At 31.7% G+C, this 21,511-nt stretch overlaps 1 protein-coding gene across 1 annotated transcript in view; it reads right to left on the bottom strand.

Moving 5' to 3' along the window:
- Positions 1-21,511, bottom strand: part of LOC114336692 (MOB kinase activator-like 2) — a 392,967-nt gene that overhangs the window by 328,546 nt on the left and 42,910 nt on the right. Inside the window, exons 3-4 of the mRNA XM_050650430.1 lie at positions 7,924-8,020; positions 1,272-1,396 (exon numbers count right to left, since the gene is read on the bottom strand). Of these exons, the coding sequence (XP_050506387.1) occupies positions 1,272-1,396; positions 7,924-8,020 (222 nt within the window). The remainder of the gene's footprint in view (positions 1-1,271; positions 1,397-7,923; positions 8,021-21,511) is intronic.

Here is a 21,511-nt window from a genome sequence, read left to right on the forward strand (position 1 = left end):
ATACAAATTAAAAAAGAAACGTCGAAATCCATAAACGAGAACCAGAGATACAGTTAACAGCTCCTTCATCGCTCTCCCAAGTTTTAAGGCCGGCCGATTTTAAGGGCCACATTTTGAAGATTCCTGGACGATTTCCTTGAAAGGAAATCTTTTTTAATATCTGGTACATTAAAACTCTCAAGTAAATTCTTTCAAATGCGGCTAATTTTATTTCTTAATTGTTATAAACAAAGCTGCTGTGAATTAAAAAGGGGGGGGAGCAACTTCGTCCCTAATTGTCCTAGAACAATTTTTTCTCTTTCTAAATTTGTAAAAAAATTCAGTCTTTCTAAATATGAAAAAAAATATTTTTCTACGGGCAATGGATAAAAAAATTATTCTAATTGTTTATAAGAAAAAAATCGACATAATCCTGCAAAATAATTTTGCAATATTTAAAATTATTTTGTCATTTTTTTTTTTAAATAAAATTAATAGTATAAATGTTCTTCTTTCATAAACTGTCCGTAGTATTACTGTAGCTTCATCATTTTCTGACTTATTTTGTTGCAAAAAAATTAATTTGGGATACACAAATTAAATAACTTTTAAACTATCTGACCAATTGCTTTGAAATTTAGAGTAGGATTTAAGCACCAGAAGGCTCAGCATTCTATGTATTAAGAAGGTTGTAACTTAATTTTTAAATAAGTTCTGAGCATTTATAAAAGCTCAAAATGTATGACTTATTTTGCAATTTTATAAGCAACAAATAAGGATAGATATATTCAGCGAACGCCATATTGAAGTATTTTATGTAATTTATGAGTTTCTTACTCTCAAATTTGTTTAAAATGCTTCACTTTTTGGTAATAGACGAAAAAAGGCGAAAATTTACCGTTTTTGATCTTCATTTGTTTATAACTATGTATATCATCAAAATCGGCTGCAGGAAACATATTATTATAGATGTGCATACTACTCAAAAAATTTGTTTTTGGCCTGGAGGGGATGTGTCACGAGAAAAACCTTACTTCCCTTGACTATATTCTTGGTGTTTGAATAAAGTTATTTTAAAGCAGAGTAATAATACTATTAATTAATGCATTTTTTGTATGGAAAAACAATTATTTTTAATAGCTTCTTGACGGTAACATGACAGGAATGAAAGTCACATCTGAGAACGGACCGGATTAACCCATAAGCATAGCAATTAGCTACCTACCCATGTATCTAGTAGGGTGGCCCTTACTGTATATAATGAAATATTCTGACATATAGAAATAACTTACCATATTTTGTAGGAAAAATAGTTTCATCACTAATAGTTTTCTGGATAAATGTCATCACATAGTCTATATACTGGGGTGCTGCAACCTTTGTCTTTTTCCCCTTTTCGTCAAACCATAAATAAGTCCTACAAGTAAGAAGTAAAATTATTTATAAACTATACATTGACTTCAGAGAAAAGAAATATACGCAAATTATTGTTCATTGGGTCCATTGAATTCGGCATGACTGACGCGATACCTAGTGTAGTCACACGACATTTTTGGCGACAACAATTTGAAGTTAAGCATATTTATGATAAATAATTATATAGTCCAGGACGCATCTGTTTTGAGATGGACTTTGAGAGGGGACTCATATTTTTTTGCAGAAATTGCTTGGAAATAACTCATATAATAATAATTGAGTTATCCTCCCGCTCAAAAAGGCCCGGAACATTTTTTAACCTTCCGATGACCAACCTTTTTTTGTTACACGGATGACCAAGGGGGGAAAATGACTCCAGGTCAAAAATGTCAAAAATGACATTTAACCAAAAAATGAAGTTTTTTTTTAATGGCATGGACTTTATGTCATTCAGCCAGTCACAACATGAGTATTAGTGTCATGTGTAGTGTGTATGTTGAGTAAGTGTCTTGTTACTTTGCAAAGTCGACGTCATTAGCGTAAAACTACTTGGAATTACACATTATAGACGGTATTTTACTAAACATCAACTTCAGAATATATTTTTTATTCGTAAAATATAGGGAATTTTTTTTATTTTAAAATATGAGGATATCTAGAATGATATTAAAGTCAAATAAAAAAATAATGAGTTAAAAATTGAAAATACTTTTGAATTTATCAAAGAAAAACATACGCTGGGGTCACAATTTCCCCCGCTTGGTCATCCGAAGGTTAAATAATCAAAATGTCAAAAAATGAAGAAGAAATTCGATTTTTTTCTTCGTTATTTGATTATAACTTTAAAAGTATTCATTTCCGAGAAAAGTTGCGTAATTAAATTTCCTACAGTACAGGATTGGTTAAAAATTTTAAAAATTGTCACCCTTGTTGCAAAATAGCAATAATTGCGAAAAAACCATAAAAAAACAAGTATTGGCATTTTACGTTTTTCAACTATTTCTGCTACCCTTAGGACCTTCATATTTCACCTAGAAAAACTTTATGATATTATATTAAAACAATACTGTAAATTTCGTTAACATCGGTTCAATAGATTTTGCAAAATAAATTTTGCAATCCAGCTTTCGCAAAAAAAATGCATTTTTTCAAAATGTTGCAGGACTGAAAATAAAGCACGTAGCAAGTTGAATTTTTTTGTATGTAGAAGAGTACCTTTCATTTGCAATTTGCAAAATTAAAATCAGTTAATTACCACAGCGTCAAGAATTTTTTTTAAATAAACACTAATATTAGGTGCTACCTATCCGCTGTGAGCTCGTACGTAGAGGGGATATTTACAAATTCTCGAGCGCCAGTAGTGGCAAGTCTGTAAACGTTTACCGGAAATTTGACATAAATGTCAAAGTGATTAATGTAAAATTAAAATTAAAAACATCAATTATAAAAAATATTAGTTGGTCAAAGCTGTGGTATATATTTTTACCTTAAATATACTTACGTTTTAAATACTGAATTTAAGTTTTTTTAATGTTCCGTAATATGTAATTATAATTTAATCTAAAAATCTTAGCGCCATCTACACGATAATTGTGAAAGTATCCGAAGTAAGAAATTCATATTTTATCAATAGAACGTCAAAAAGATTAGCAAAATCTTAAAAAAATCGAATACAATTTAATTAATTTTTTGCGTTGTAAATGTTAAGCGATAACAATTAAATAATAAATTTAAAAATTACCGGTGAAAGATAATTCCAGTAATCCGCTAGGAGCGCCACCAGCGAAGCTCAGAGCGTATAGGACAGCGGATACGTTTGCTGTGATTGGACATTCCAATGACCTGTCAAAAATTATCGAATCTTGCGGCTACCAATGTTTATCTAATATATTATTTTCTTATTCTATATTTTGTTGTATTTTAATATTTTAATTCCAAAAAATCAAACTAATTTGATTATTGTTTGTGGAATATTGTTTAAACAATTGCATATGTTTAAGAATAATAAACTTTTATTCTCTAAGTTAAAATATAGGAACAAAGAAAGTTTTTGCTAAAAAGAGTATTATTTCAAAGGACAGAGTATGTGTTTTTATTTTGCAATAAACAAATTTATTTATTTATATCGAAATGTACTAAAAATTAAAATTTATCAATCATTATCAAAGGTCATTGGAATGCCCAATCAGAGCAAACGTATCCCTGTCGTGTGCGTAGCACCAAAAGTTAATGTTTATTTAAAAACACTTCTGACGCCGTGGTAGTTAACCGATTTTAATTTTGCAAATTGCAAATGAAAGGTGCTGTATTCTTCCATATGTTAAAAATTTTTTAACTTGCTGTCTGCTTTATTTTCAGTCCTCCAACATTTTGAAAAAAATGCATTTTTTTGCGAAAGCTGGATTGCAAAATTTATTTTGCAAAATCTGTTAAGCCAATCTTAATGAAATTGTATTGTTAAGCCAATCTTAATGTATTGTTTTATTATGTCATAAAGTTTTTCTGGATGAAACATGAAGGTCCTAATTGTAGCATAAATGGTTGAAAACCGTAAAATGCAAATACTTGTTTTTTTGAGTTTTTTTCGCAATTATTGCTATTTTACAACAAGGGTGACAATTTTAAAAAATTTTAACCAATGCTATATTGTAGGAAATTTAATTACTCAACTTTTATGTCATTGCAACTTTTCTCGGAAATTAATACTTTTAAAGTTATAATCAAAAAACGAAGAAAAAAATTTTTTATTCATCTTTTGACATTTTGATTATTTAAACAATGTTCTGGGCTTTTTTGACTGGGAGGATAACTCAATTATTATTACATGAGTTATTTCCAAGCAATTTCTGCAAAAAATATGAGTCACCTCTCAACGTCCAAATGTACATATCTACTAATATTTTTACAGATGCGTCCTGGTCTAATATTATTGTGAAGTTCCAAATTATTAACAATTAGTTTTTTAGCCATACTTTTCCAATTTATGTATAAAATGGATGTAGTATAAAGAACTGGGTTTCTAAAAATTTATCAAAATTTACCTTTTCAACCCCAACCGGAACAAAAAGGGAAAAATATATCCTCGTTTTTAAACTAGGAGTACATAATTCAAATTTACCGCGCTGTACCTAATGATTGTTTGTAATATTGGTTCAGGCAGGCAAGTTTACTCCACTAAATTATGAAATTTTGACAAATTACTCCACTAAATTATGAAATTTTGACACTATTCACATTCGTGAAATTTTAACACTATTGACTTTTAAATTTCTTAGGTTAATTAATTATATCGACGATTTTTTGTGTTTTCTGAGTTATTTCTTTAATTTTCAGATTTTTAGTCTGCCTTTAGATATACAGGGTGTCCAGAAACTCTCCCGACAAACGAATACCGGAGATTCTTCAGATAATTTTAAGAGAATTTAACCAAATTCACCTAGTCCGAAAATGCTTCCTAAGGGAGCTAGAGCTCTTTGAAGATGGCGTATTTTAACTAGTTTTTCTTAAATACCTTTAGAACACTTCTAGTTAGAAAAACGAAAATTGGTACACATATTTATCTTCCAGATATAAATTGATTGTATTTATTGTGAATTTCTAGTATCCGTCATAGGCGTCCGTTTTGGGTGGGCCAACGGTTATTTTATCCCATACCTTTTTTGTCTCTAACTTTTAAGCATTTTTGATACGGGATTATTAAATTGTGAGGTATTCTAGTACTAAAAGGTACTCTTGCTTTAAGTCGGTAGGATACACCGTTTTTGAGTGAATTTGAAAAAAAAAATTATTTTCAAAAAATTGTATTTAAAAATGTATTTTACCAACTTAAAGCAAGAGTAACTTTTAGTGCTAGAATACCTCATAATTTAATAATCTAGTATCAAAAATTCTTAAAAATTAAAGACAAAAAAGTTATGCGATAAAATAACCGTTGACCTACCCAAAACGGACGCATATGACCGGTACTAAAAATTCGCAATTAATGAAATCGATTCATCTCTGGAATATAAATAAACGTACCAGTTTTCGTTTTTCTAAATAGTTTTTTAAATTTTTTTTTTTTTGATACTCAAAAAACGAAAAATGTTCAAATCGATTTTTCTAGAAAACGATGTATCCTATCGACTTAAAATAAGAGTACCTTTTAGTACTACAATACCTTATGTTTTAATAATCCAGACTCAAAAATGCTTAAAAATTAAAAACAAAAAGTTATGCGATAATATAACTGTGGCCCTACACAAAACGGACGCCTATGACCGGTACTAGAAATTTGCAATAGATGGAATCGATTTATCTTTGAAAGATAAATAAGTGTACCAATTTTCCTTTTTCTAAATAGAAGCGTTCTAGAGATATTTAAGAAAAACTAATTACCAGACGCCATCTTCAAATAGCTCTAGCTCCCTGAGGAAGCATTTTCGGACTAGGTGAATTGGGTTAAATTGCCTTAAAATTACCTGAGGAATCTGCTGTCTTCGTTTGTCGGTAGAGTTTCTGGACACCCTGTATATAAAAAAGCTGTTGTTTTTAGAACTCTTTAGCAAATTGTTATTAGTCTTATAAGTTCGATATTGATTACTGGATTACCGTCAACCAAAAAAGAAGATGAATCTGGTGATTTTTATAGTGACATTATTTGGTATAAATCTGTCTTTTGAGTTTATTCCTCCTAGTTTAAATTTTTTCTTTAATTCATTTGTCATTACTGGAGATCTATAAAAATTACGCTTACTTTTTTGGCTATTATTAGCACAATTAAATACTTCCGCAACATTTATTTACCATTTTTGTATCCCCACCATGGTCACGCACGTAGCGAATACCTACACACACACCCAAACTTATGTGGAATCACCATGTATTTCAAAAAAATATTTACTTCTTTTAAAAAAACTTGTTATTGCTGCGAAGAATAAAGGTTTTTATTGAAAATAAACAAATCGATAAGACAATCAGATAGTACAGCTCGGTACGGTATAGGTTATTTGCTTGAGTTGCAAATTGAACGAAAATAAATAAACTAACTTTTGCGTCCAAAAACGAAAATATGTCTCATGTGGGGTTATAGAACCTACAACGGGGAAAGACTATTGGTCTTGTGGAGCAAGTAATGTTCTCAGAGGGACATAGCTGCAGAGCTAGGTGTAACACAGGGCGTTCTGTCTAAAACCTATGTTAGGTAACAGGAAATAGGAAAGCTCAAAAATAAAGAAGGGAAAGTTCGCCAAAAAGTAATAACTGCTCACCACGATCGTTTAATTGTCCAATCAGCTGGAAGACACCCAATCATTTCTCACCAGCAGCTCCAAAGGGAGCTTTTGGAAGCTACAGGTGTAACTCTTTCAGTTGAAACGATAAGAAGAAGAGTTCGTGCCAAGAAGTATACAGCAGGAGACAGTTATAGGTTCCCGAGTTATCCAGGGAGCACAAGATTGATCGTCTAAATTGGTGTCTTCACCACCAAAACTGGAACATTGGCAATTGACAAAATGTGCTATTTTCAGAAAAAGTCAGGATTTGTGTAAAATCAGATGACCCACGAAATCGTGTACTTAGAGGTCGAAGAAGACAAGCAAGAACGAAAACTATCAGATCTGTTCACAAATATAAAAGGGGAAGTGTAATGTTCTGGAGAGGAATTGAGATCCATAAAAAAAACTCCTTTAATTTTCATCAATCAACGTTAACTGCTCACAGGTATGTTGATAACCTGTAGTCAGGTTCTGGAGAGGTGCAACAAGAGAAAATTTTTTGGAGTGGCCTGCTTGCTCACCCGAGCTTACCCTATTGAGTATTTGTGAGATATGCTTAAAAGAAAAAATTAGAGCTCGCCGGGAAAATCCACAAAACACCGCAAGGCTAGTACAAGCTGCTCTTGAAGAATGGAGCAACCTAGCACAACAACATGTTGATAATTTGATTAGGAGCGTGCCCCGCAAACTGAAGCTTGCATAAGGACTAGAGGTGATAACACTGACTACCAAAAAAACAAAAAAATTAATAAAAACAATTTAACATTATTAGTTTTACATTGAAATTTTTGATGCTATTGACTTTAAAACAACTAGTTTCAATTTGTTGTTTAAATACATTATTGTTTTATTTAATTGTTATGTATTTTTGACTAAATTGCTTTAAAATTAATATTCTTTGTCTCCGTGTGTTCGTTTTTTTAAATCCACACGAAATAATAAGAAATATCAGTTAATTCCATATAAGTTTGGGTGTGTGAATATCTAATACCTATTGGTATTTTTATTAAAGCTGTCTAATGACATATTTTTGTAACTACGTCAACTGATTTAAAAATTATTTGCAAAATATACGCATTATTCATACTTTTTGTTATTATTGATAAGTATATTTACATTATGGTAGTGATGCTTATATTATGAATGTATATTTAACTTGTCAAGTATAATATTATAATTTAGAGATAACGGTTGTTGTCCGTAATTTTTTAGAATTTTTCAGACAGAATTTGAAATACAGTCTTAAAAAATCTGAGAATGCTATATAACTTACCTTTGACCTGGACCTGTCATGTCTGGACAACCGGATGGAGTACAAAATTCACTAATTGAACCATATACTAGATTTACATGGTCAAATAGGGCCATAGCTGCAAATAATAGTTTTTTATTATTAAGGCTTCGTATATTTGGCTTGTAAGTTTATACAAAAAGTTAAAAAGAAAGGAATAAGTTCGAAACAAAGCCTTTTATTAATTGCTTCTTTAAATATTCGTTTTTAAAGTTTATATTTTTTCATTACGTTTGCATTAAACAAATTCTAGAAACATTCTGAAAGAAAGTGTTTCTTGAACGAACAACTTTAGTGGGATTCGGTTAATTGTCGAACACCTAAATAATTGACTGTTGTTTGCTTTTATAAGGTTTATATAGGTTAATACGAACATATCAAAGTTTCATCTATTGCAATGTTCTATACGGATTTTTTACGTCTTTGGTCGATTTTTTTTATCATTTCTTATAGTCCATGTGGTGAGACCGCTTCCATCTGAAAAAAATTTCTGATTCGGTTTCTTTGTGGATTCCTATTCAAAAATGTCCCCTTTAAACAAATCTGAAGGGTGCCGGGTGGAATTTTTGGGCAGAAATTGTTTAAACAAATTTTTTAAACAAATACAAAAGATCATGTTTTTTTGCTCTGGAACATATATTTTTAAATTTTTTGGCTCAATCTAAACAAGAAAGGTATCTTGTAATTTTTCTCAGAAATTGATAGTTTTGGAGTTATAGGCGATTTAAAATCTGAAAAACACTCACATTCCCTAAGGTGGAATAGGTAGTGTGGGAATATCAAGATGAACTTGAGAGACTGGCGGAACATAACAGTGTCACACTGGTATGGGTTCCAAATCGCCGAGGAATATATGGGCATGAAAGAGCTAATTACTAATATTAATGCTCCAACAAAGCGTAATTTTGTATTTTTTGTAATGTCAGTGTTGTTCCATATATTTGTGAAATTGATTTGGAATGAACTAAACTACGTTTGAATTAAATAAAAAACAAAAACAAAAATTACGACGAGGATAATCCATTCAAAACCAAGGAAAACTTTTTGTAAAAACAAAAGTAAAGAAAAATAGTTTAGAGAAAGGCCCCATAATAATATACGCTGGGTGCATCAACTCAATGAAATTGTTATCGGCGGATTTAAAAAAGATTTTCTAATGTCCCAAGACAGAAACATGTTAGCAACCAACTTCAGTTCAGATCACACTCTCCCGAGAGTAAACAGATATTTTTATCCCACAAAATCGATTTTTGTTCCACTAAAACTATACCGTCTAAAAATCCATCAGAAACAATCTCCAATAATATAACCTTAAACACAATACAGTTCTTGATTTCCACGGAATATAGTCAACCTGGCATACTTCTCTCATCCGACATGAGCTTCCCTAGAAAAATAATTATTTTAAATCGGTGTAAGCTTGTCTCGCACGGGGAAAGGGAGCTATACTACAGGGTGTAACAAAAATACAGGTCATAAATTTAATCACATATTCTGGGACCAAAAATAATTCGATTGAACCTAACACACCTTAGTACAAATGTGCACATAAAAAAAGTTACAGCCCTTTGAAGTTACAAAATGAAAATTGATTTTTTCCAATATATCGAAAACTATTAGAGATTTTTTATTGAAAATGGACATGTGGCATTCTTATGGCAGTAGCATCTTAAGAAAAAATTATAGTGAAATTTGGACACCCCATAAAAATTTTATGGAGGTTTTGTTCCTTTAAACCCCCCCAAACTTTTGTGTGCGTTCCAATAATTAAATTATTATTGTAGTACCATTAGTTAAACACGATGTTTTTAAGACTTTTTTGCTTCTCAGTACTTTTTCGAAAAGTCAATTTTTATCGAGATATTTCGAATATTTGTCAAATCCACCACATATAATTTGTCAATTTTTCAATAGAGACAATTTTATCTACTCTATCTCATATTATGTATAAGTTTTTAGTTTGTGAAAACTGTCATTATAGATAGCAGTGCGTGAAAGGTTTAAAGTGTGCGTGAAGTAACAATGCATTTTAAGGGATTTACTTTTTCGCACTGTTTGTTGGATTTACTTTTTTGCACTGGATTACACTTTCGTATAATCAAATATCCGTAACTTTCGCGTTGTCATGGTGATAGCATGTGAGCAATAAATTTACAACAAAAGTTTTGACAGTTTTGTGGTTTGAAAGAAGTTTAAATTTTTAAATGTCAAAGTTCTTTAAATTGTAGAATAGAAATGTGTTCCAGTGAAGAAGAGTTGCAATTTTTTTATTTGTTTATCGTAGATAAACTATTGTATGAAACTGTGCGTGAAGTACTTTTTGCGCAGTTACGCGATATATAGCACTCGCTACGCTCGTGCTCTAAACATCGCATGCATGCGCAAAAAGCATACTTCACGAACTGTTTCATAAATAACTATTTTCGGCCCGGACAGACATTATTTTAAGTTCTTTGGATCATTGGGAACAAAAAATGTCTTGTAATTTTTCTCTACAGTTAATCATTTTCGAGTTATAAACAATTTAAAACTGAAAAAAATCGAAAAAAGACGATTTTCAAGGTTTAAAACACAAGTAAACATTTTTACTTTTGAAATTACCTAAGTAATTAAGTACTAAATTCAAGTTCAAACCTTATTTATCCAGTTCCCGCTAAGTAATTTGGGCTTATTTAATTTTAACACATTGTTTTTTTAGTTGTTAATTCAGCCCAGCCCGATCGCCCGTTCTCTCAAAAGCGTTTCATTCACAATTAAACAACAAATGTTTTAAAATAAAATGCGCTAAAAACTAATGAGCTAATAGAAAAACGTTTGAACTTGAATTTAAGTACTTCGTAATTTCAATAATAATATTTTTTTCCATCTACCTCTACCGAAAGTATACTTTTCCGGACCTGATTGTACGGAGCAAAGTTGTACTTTTCCTCCCTAGGGAGGAAAAGTATTTTTCCTGTAAGTAAAAGTGACGTCATGGTATCTCATTCATGAAATATAACTTATTTACGCCCTGTACAATATCTATTTTATTATATTACGTAAGTATCTATACATTTTAACGTTTACTTATAAAACACCCTGTATTTTGCAGAATGGTAAAAACAGTAAATTGTTATTTTGATTTAACAATAGGTTTGTTCCAACTCGATACAAAACCGTTCTTGAATCGTTACTAGCATGCGCAATAACGAATAATTATGCGCAGTAACACATTTTTCGTTACTGCGCGGTTCACGAACCGTTCAAGAACGGTTTTGTATCGAGTTGGAACAAACCTAATGTTTATATTAATAATTTGACAGTTGACAGTTATATTGTACCTACTCGTCAGTTTTAGTTCTAATAAATTTTGTTGGTTAGTTACATAAATAAATTAAGTAAAAATGAAAAAATGACTTGTTATTTGAGGAAGGTGGAAAAACCGTACGTATAACATGGGAGTAAAGTGCCTTTTCCTCCCTTAAATGATTACTGCCCTCCGCTACGCGTCGGGCAGTAAACTTCATTCTCGGGAGGAAAAGTAGCACTTTCCTCCCTTGTTATACAAATAGCTATTATTTGTGTTTTAGCCTTAAAAATCGTCATGTTTCGTTTTTGTTTTAGTTTTAAATTTATAACGTAAAATACTACTAACATAAACAAAAATGTTGTTGCTTAGTAAAAAAGTTCTTCTAATAATTTATTTAATTTTACTCATTTATATCGGCAATTCAGATACATTGATACATTTTAAAGTAGAAGACTTGAAAATGACATTGCCAATATTTATGAGTTGCGTTCCTGGGACGACTTTACTGAAAGATAGTTCATTCGATTACATGAAATCAACTCCAACTCAAGAATATCCGTCACAAAAAAATCATAGCATGTGATCTGTCTTTAAAAAGACATCCACATGCAACGGTGACATTAAAATTCTCGCGTTAGAGATCTCATAGTAAATCACGAAGGAAAACCAGGAAAAACCTCGTGATACTATCCCGACATCGTAAGTATTTGGTCTTACATTTAATTTACTCTCAAAATTAATACCAAATTCTGACTTTACTATAATTTTGTTTAAATTATAAATAATATCAATAATAGATGGATACATAAGTAATACTAAATTATAAAATATGTACTAACTCGACTATTGACTTACTATATATAGAAAGAAAATACCACAATTAGTAAGTCAATAGTCGAGTTAGTACATATTTTATAATTTAGTATTACTTATATATCCATGTATTATTGATATTATTTATAATTTAAACAAAATTATAGTAAAGTCAGAATTTGGTATTAATTTTGAGAGTAAATTAAATGTAAGACCAAATACTTACGATGTCGGGATAGTATCACGAGGTTTTTCCTGGTTTTCCCTCGTGATTTACTATGAGATCTCTAACGCGAGAATTTTAATGTCACCGTTGCATGTGGTTGTCTTTTTAAAGACAGATCACATGCTATGATTTTTTTGTGACGGATATTCTTGAGTTGGAGTTGATTTCATGTAATCGAATGAACTATATTTCAGTAAAGTCGTCCCAGGAACGCAACTCATAAATATTGGCAATATCATTTTAAAGTCTTCTACTTTAAAATGTATCATATATATCTGAATTATAAAAAATAATATTATGCAATTTAAAGCAATAAATGAACGTATGGCTTACCTGAGAATTAACGCCAAACCATTTAATATATCAATCATAAACGTATATGCCCCAACTGAAAGTGCTACTGCGGAGGAAAAAGACAAATTGTATGAGGAACTCGAACGAGAAATGGAGAAGTTACCTAGAGAAGACACAATACTGGTAATGGGAGATTTTAATGCCCAAATAGGTAAGGAAGACTACATTAACCAAGTAGCAGGTAAGCACACAATACACGAAAAAACTAACGACAATGGCCAACGATTATGTAACCTAGCAGCTAGTACCAATATGATTATCGTTAATACAAAATTCGAACATCCTAAATACCATAAAGTGACGTGGATTTCCCCAGACCAAAAAACATGGTCACAAATAGACCATATTCTGATTACAAGAAGGAAGCAAACATCGGTAACAGACGTGAGGTCCTACAGAGATGCACATGCAGACACAGACCATTTTATGGTGACTGCAAAGGTAAGACAAAAAGTCAAAAGAACTCTAAAAAACACGACAACAAAAAATAAATGGCACGTAGAAAAACTGAATACTCCATAAATAAGGATTAAATATGCTGATGACATGAACAAAAAACTGAAGGAACAATCTAAACCTACAAAGGATATAGAAACAGAATGGAGAAATATAAAAAAATGTATAAATGAAACAGCGGAAGTACACGTAGGGATAAAAAGAAACAAAAAAAGACAAGAATGGTATAACGAAGAATGCCATAAAATGCTAAAAAAGAAGGTAGAAATCAGATAAATGTGGATAAGAACAAATAGACAGGATTATAGGGAAGAATACAATAGAATAAGGCATGAATGTAAGAAAAAAATAAGGAAAATTAGACGTGAATGGTTGGATGATAAGATAAAAGAAATAGAAAAAGAAAGTAAGAACAGAAACACAAAAGAATTCTATAAGAAAATTAGTGAGCAGAACAAAACCTTTAAAGGAAAGATAAAAAGCATAAAAGATAAAAATGGAAAAGTATCAGAAAACGATGAAGAGTATAAAGAAATTTGGACTAACTATTTTAAAGAATTATTAACAGAACAACAAGATCAAGACCTAAATGAAAACAGAGGAGAAGAGACAATGATGTTAGGAAACCAGCTACAAATACCAACAAAAGAGGAAGTTGAGGAAATTATTAATAGCAGCCGTAATGGTAAAGCCTCAGGATCGGACTGTATCAATATGGAGCTTATAAAATATGGTGGTGAAGAATTAAAAGATAGATTATACAATTTAATAAAAGACATATGGGACGAAGAAAAAATGCCGGAAGAATGGTACAAAGGACAAATTATCACGATTCATAAAAAAGGAGATCAACAGATGTGTAATAACTACAGAGGACTGACGCTATTAAACACAGCATATAAAATCATGTCCGCCTTAATACAATGAAGACTGACCGAAGCTACCACGAATATCATAGGACACTATCAATGCGGATTTGTTAAGGGAAAGTCTACAACAGATGCCATACATACGGTTAAACAAATTATGGAAAAAGCTCATGGATATAAAATAGAAATTGAACTGCTTTTTATAGATTTTCGACAAGCATTTGATACAATAAAAAGATCAAAATTAATGGTAGCTCTGAAAGAAATGGGAATACAACATAAATTAAGAAGATTAATACAAATGACAATGAGTAGAACTGTAGTTAGTATAAAAACTCAAGTAGGCGACACAGAAGAATTTGTCATCAATAAAGGGGTGAGACAAGGAGATTCATTATCAGCAACTCTGTTTAATCTTGCCCTAGAATACGTCGTCAGGAAGATCAACAAAGGCACCCTCCGAACGAGAGAAGGACAAATAATAGCATACGCTGATGATATTGTGCTAATAACAAAAAATAGAAAAACAATGGAACGAATGTTAAACGAAATGGTAACAGAAGGAAAAGTAATGGGATTAAAAATAAACCAAGAAAAAAACAAAATAATGAGATTTGACAAAAACTTTGAAAACAGAAAGGTTAGAGTAGGAGAATACACTTTTGAAGAAGTCGAAAAATTTAAATATTTAGGAATATTAATAACAAACAATGGAGAAAGAGAAACCGAAATCAAAGAAAGGATTATTACAGCAAATAAGAGCTTCCATGCAAATAAAAAATTACTTAAAAATAAGTTATTGAGTAAGAAATCAAAAATGAAAGTATACAAAACAATAATTCGACCGACGATGATGTATGCAGCCGAAACTCTTAGCATGACAAAAAAACAAGAGGAAAACCTTAGAATACAAGAAAGAAAAATACTAAGAGCAATATTAGGACCAATAAAAATAAATGACAATGAATTTAGACAAAGAACGAACCTTGAGTTACTGGAAGAAATTGAGGAGGATATAGTATGTAAAATAAAACAGCAAAGAGCAAAATGGCTAGGACACATATGGAGATCCGGATCAACTACGACGATATACTCAATATTGGAATGGACACCAGCTGGCAAAAGAAGACGTGGAAGACCAAGATCTACATGGTTACAAGAAGTAGTAAGTGATCTCAACAATGCGGGCATACGACATTGGAAAGGGAAAACCAGAGACAGGAAAGAGTGGAGAAAAATAACAGAGAAAATTAAATAACGAACATGAGGACTGATCTACCTCAAAACATAGATCTAGAGAGCGTAAGCGGCGTAACCCCTAAAGGGGTGTTTAGCCACTATTATAATACATGGATATATAAGTAATACTAAATTATAAAATATGTACTAACTCGACTATTGACTTACTATATATAGAAAGAAAATACCTCAATTAGTAAGTCAATAGTCGAGTTAGTACATATTTTATAATTTAGTATTACTTATATATCCATGTATTATTGATATTATTTATAATTTAAACAAAATTATAGTAAAGTCAGAATTTGGTATTAATTTTGAGAGTAAATTAAATGTAAGACCAAATACTTACGATGTCGGGATAGTATCACGAGGTTTTTCCTGGTTTTCCCTCGTGATTTACTATGAGATCTCTAACGCGAGAATTTTAATGTCACCGTTGCATGTGGTTGTCTTTTTAAAGACAGATCACATGCCATGATTTTTTTGTGACGGATATTCTTGAGTTGGAGTTGATTTCATGTAATCGAATGAACTATCTTTCAGTAAAGTCGTCCCAGGAACGCAACTCATAAATATTGGCAATATCATTTTAAAGTCTTCTACTTTAAAATGTATCATATATATCTGAATTGCCGATATAAATGAGTCAAATTAAATAAATTATTAGAAGAATTTTTTTACTAAGCAACAACATTTTTGTTTATGTTAGTAGTATTTTGTATTTTGACAACGGCACCCGATTTGGGCGTCGAAACGTTAATAAAAATCATTTTTTAATAATATTGTGGCTTATTTCCCATTATAAATAGTTAAAATTGGGAAAATGGAAGAGCTGGCGAATGAGATGGAAAAGTACAAGATCGAAATCTTAGCGCTACAAGAAATTCGATGGAAAGATCAAGGAGCAATAGTAAAAAAGAAATATACAATGTTTTATTCCGGAGATACCAAACAAGGACATAATGGTACAGCCTTCCTAATTAGCAGCAAATTAAGGGACAAGGTGATAGATGTCAAAGCAATATGTGGAAGATTATCTTATATCAGAATAAAGAAAAAACAAAATAATTTAACATTCATTGATGCATATGCTCCCACCGAGAATGCGAATGAGGAATACAAAAACGATTTTTACGAGAAACTTGAAGAGATATATGAAAATATACCCAAGAATGACATATTAATTTTACCAGGTGATTTAAACGCAATGATAGGAAAGGAAAATATAAACAAGGATGTAGCTGGTAAGGAAACTCTCCACACAATTACGAATACTAATGGGAGAATGCTTTGTAACCTAGCAGCATCAACAGACACATTTATAATGAGCACACACTTCAAACACAAAAAAGAACATAAGGTAACATGGCTAATACCAGGATCAACGGAGGGTAATCAAATCGATCATATTTTGATTTCAAAAAAGTGGAGGAGAACAATTCAAGATGTCAGGTTGTATCGTAGTGCAAATGCAGATTCTGACCACTTCCTAGTAATAGGAAATATGGAAATGAAAATAATTGAAGACACAAAGAAATTCACGAAAAGAAAAAATTGGAACGTAAGGAAACTAGATTCGGATACTGTTCAGAAAGATTATTCTAAAGCAAATTTAAAAGTTTCGAACCCTAATAACATAGAAGAAACGTGGAAAGAAATAAAAGGTCACATTTCGATAGCAGCAGAAAAAGTAATAGGATACAAAGAAATAAAAAGGCAAAAAGAATGGTATGACGAAGACTGCGAAACAGCAACCAGGGAAAAAACCTAGCTCGAAAGAAATGGCTGAAGACAGGTAGAGAAAAAGATCTGGAAGAGTATAGGCGGAAAAAGAAAGGCTCAGACAAATGTTGTACAAATAAAAAAAAATGGATTGATGAAGTTATGGAAGAGTTGGAAGTAAATTACAAGAATAATGTAAAGCTTTACTTTTATATAAAATCACAAAACAAGAAGAAACCAACAGTTAAGATTGATGCCAAAATATGGGAGAAATACTACGAAGAGTTATTTAAGGCGAGAGAAAGTTCTCCCGAATATACAGAAGAAACAGACCTTGATGATGAAATCGAAATCGAAACGCCGTCATATGAGGACTTTCTACGTGTGATAAGAAATCTAAAACAAAAGAGAGCAGCAGGCCCAGATGAAATCTCAAATGAGCTAATAAAACGAGGCAGAGAAGAACTACAACGGAAAATATACGACCTAATAATAAGGATTTGGGAAGAAGAAAGAATGCCCGAAGAATGGAAAACTGGATGGATATTTCCGATTCTTAAGAAAGAGGACACCACAAAATACAACAATTATAGAGGAGTAACACTGTTAAACAGCTGCTACAAAATATTGACATCATTAATCAGACAAAAACTCTCAATACACATTGAAACTAAAATAGGAGACTACCAGCACGGATTTAGAGAGGGAAGGTCAACAATAGACGCAGTTCACATAATCACACAGTCAATTGAAAAATGTTACGGACATGATATCGACTTACACATCCTTTTCATAGATTTCAAGCAAGCCTTTGACAGCTTAACAAGACCCGACCTAATAGAAGACATGAAAAACCTAGATATACCAATGAAACTTATAAAGCTTACCAAAATGACAATGAAAGGATCGACTGCAGCAATAATTACATATAACGGAATCACCAAAAATATAGAAATAGCAAGTGGAGTACGACAAGGCGACTCTCTATCAACGTCACTATTTAACGTCGCTATAGAAGGAACAATAAGAGTTACAGAAATAAAAGGTACGATTATAACATCGACGTCGCAACTTGTGGCGTATGCTGACGACATAGCATTAATTAGCAGAAACCTAAACAGTTTAAAGGAAGAATTTATGAAATGCAAAGAAGCATCCAAAATGGGTTTAGAAATAAATCAAAACAAAACAAAATACCTAATATGCTCAAGAAAAAACCCAGTTAATATGATAAGCTTAAATATTGGTGAATATAAATTTGAAAAGGTAGAACATTTTAAATATCTTGGAGTCTCAGTTAATGGAACTAATGGAAGAACCTACTGGAAATACAGTAACTTCCTCAAAGATAAGAAGCTTACTCAGAATACAAAACTGAAAATTTACAAAGCAACAATTAGACCAGTAATCACATATGGTGCTGCAGTAATGTGTCCGACACAGAAAGAGGAAGAAAGATTGAGGATCCTAGAAAGGAAAATAATTCGTAGGATAGCAGGACCACTAAACTTAGGTAATAATGAATTTAGAAAACTCATGAACCACGAAGTAAGAGAACTTCTGAAAGGGGAAGACATCGTTTTTGGGGTTCATCTAGAACTTAAATAACCGGGACGAAATAGGTCACAAACCATAAACAAACCTCACTTCGGATTGGTAGACTAAAAAGTAAGGTGGAGTATAGCGGGGAACGAAATATGTCCTAATATAAAATATAAAATACATATCGCTCACAACGAGGCATTCGAGATATACCATAATATATCGCACGTACTATGGTTTCTTGTTTGTAGGCTCACGCATTATTATTGTGAGCCATATTTCTGTAATATTAATACATATTATATAAGATAGTATAGCTCCTCGTAACTGACAAGCTTTAAACGTTTTGTAAATTTAATTTTAAATATTCAATTCTTGTGAGGAAGCTAATGTTGCAGCGAAATTTTCTTAAGTTGCGTTTTTTTGTAGAAATTAAAAACAGTGCTATCTTTGATATTTTATGTTACATTACTTAACAGGAATTTTCATCAAGTAACTGCAAATTCCATAAATAGGAAAATCTTACACATTTGTCGCTTATTGGACGACCATTCTATAATATACCAATGACATCATGCTGCAATGTAATATAATGTAAATACATACTAACCTCGAATGCAAACCAAATATGCTTCAATCAATTTTGTGCATGTTTCTTTGCTATATAGGCGATGTATGAACCATTTATAATAAAATATCTGGGTTAACCAAAGAAATGAAAAATATGGAGTCGTGATGTCTGAAGTTTATACAACAAATTGGTTTTATTTCGGAGATTATAATACTATCAGTGCAGTGGTTTATACGAAAAATTCAACACTATAAATATATACCTTATACGGATGGAAAAAATAAATGGGTACACAATAAAAAAATATCAAAATAATATCGCAAATGACAAAACAATAGATGAAACCTTAACATCAATAGAATAGAATAGAAATATGCTTTATTGTCATAAAAAATTTAACAATTTTATAGACAAAGCTTACCAGAATCATAAATAAAAACAATAACAAATAGAATTTACTAAAATTATACAAATCGTCAATATAAATAAAACATAAAGTGAAATAAAAAAAATCAGTACCAATCTATTGCAAAATTAAAAAAAAATGCAAATTGCGCAATCTACCTCAAGAAATTTAATAAGTAATTTAATAAGTTATGCTGCTGCATATGACACTCAAATATATGTAGATTAAGATTCTACTTGTACATAAGAATACTGTAATTTCTTAGTTATTGGTTAAGAAACTCTGCTATTGAATAATATGGTCTTTCAGATAAATAGGCTTTTGTCATTTTACGGAACTTGGGGAAAGATGATGCAGATTTAAGTTGTAGAGGGAGATGGTTGTATAGTTTTTTTGCAGAATATAATATAGATTTTATAGATATTTATAGATCCCACAGAAAATGTTCTCGAAACATATTACATATATCACATCACACAACGGCTTATTCAATGAAAGCAAGAATGTTAGGTCTGGATCTCGCGTATGAAAAAAAAGTTGATTAATAGCAAGCTGAAAATTTGTTAATAGCTTAAGGGTGTCTAGTCAGATAAACTTTGATATATGGGAACACTGTAACAGGGGCAGTTTTATTTGTGGAACAGGTTAAAAATTTGGAATGGTCAGACCACGAAAACGGCACATTTATTTTGTCCGACAGAACAGACTTCGAACAGAGATTAAACTCTCATGCAAAAATCAGACTGCTATTTATCACCTGTCATAATTCCTGTCATTTGACATATTCTACATGTTCCACTCATTAAAACGCCCATTTGGTGATAAATAACAGTCTGATTTTTGCATGAGAGTTTAATCTCTGTTCGGAGAGTTTAAGTCTGTTCTGTCGGACAAAATACATGTGCCGTTTTCGTGGTCTGACCGTTCCAAATTTTTAACCTGTTCCACAATTAAAACTTCCCCTGTTCCAGTGTTCCCATATATCAGAGTTTGTCCGACTAGACACCCTTAAGCTATTAACAAATTTTCAACTTGCTATTAATCAACTTTTTTTTCATACGCAGGATCCAGACCTATGTGACAAAAAAAGAATAATGCATATAAACTTTGCAGCGAAGAAGAGCTCAGGATAAGGAATTAAGGAAAGAAGATAAACAAGTACATACAGGAATTGTTGAGAAAGAGAAGTGCGAAAGGGTCAGAACAAAATTACAGACAAACCCAATTATCAATGTCAGTGGGAACTAGGAGTAGGGGCAGATTGCGAGACTGGCAATATATAACGACAAAATGATATACATTAATGGAGTGAAAGAAAATAGGATCGTTAGAATGGCCAGAGATAATTTACCACTCGGAAATAGAAGCACGGGTCCATATAGAATGAGATAAAATAAGAAGATTCTAAAGGAATATATTGAAATCCCTCTTTACTATAACTTATACAGAGTGTCCCAAAAGTAGTGGAACGGTCGAATATTTCGCGAAATAAACATCGGATCGAAAAAGTGAAAAATACCTTTTCAGTAATTCTCAAAAATCTATTGAATGACAGCAAACACGACCCCCCACTCGACCCCCTGGAGGTGGGATGGGGGGTAACTTTAAAATCATAAATGAAAACCCCCAGTTTTTATTGCAGATTTGCATTCCTTTCGCAAAAGTAAGCAACTTTTATTCGAGTTATTTTTTGAATTGTGAACAGATGGCGCTATAATCGGAAAAAACGATGTGTCGTGATACCATGGGTAAATTATAGAAATGGTCTAATACAGTGGTGGGCAAACTTATTTAACGGGGGGCCACAAAATTTAAGAAATTCTAGAGGAGGGCCATTATTATAGAAAAAATGCGTTTTGGGTTAAAGCGGGCCATATACTATCCATTTCGATGGATCCTCGGCGGGCCGGATTAAATACTTACACGGGCCGGAGTTGGCCCGCGGCCGTACTTTTCCCATCACTGGTCTAATATCTAGAGAAATACACTTCGAAATGAAAAACCAAAAAATACATGTTTAATATTTTTCAAAAAACTATCGAATAACACCAAACATGATCCTCCACCCCCGGAGGTGGGG

The sequence above is a fragment of the Diabrotica virgifera genome, chromosome 5, assembly GCF_917563875.1.
Source record: "Diabrotica virgifera virgifera chromosome 5, PGI_DIABVI_V3a".
In the NCBI taxonomy this organism is placed as follows: domain Eukaryota; kingdom Metazoa; phylum Arthropoda; class Insecta; order Coleoptera; family Chrysomelidae; genus Diabrotica; species Diabrotica virgifera.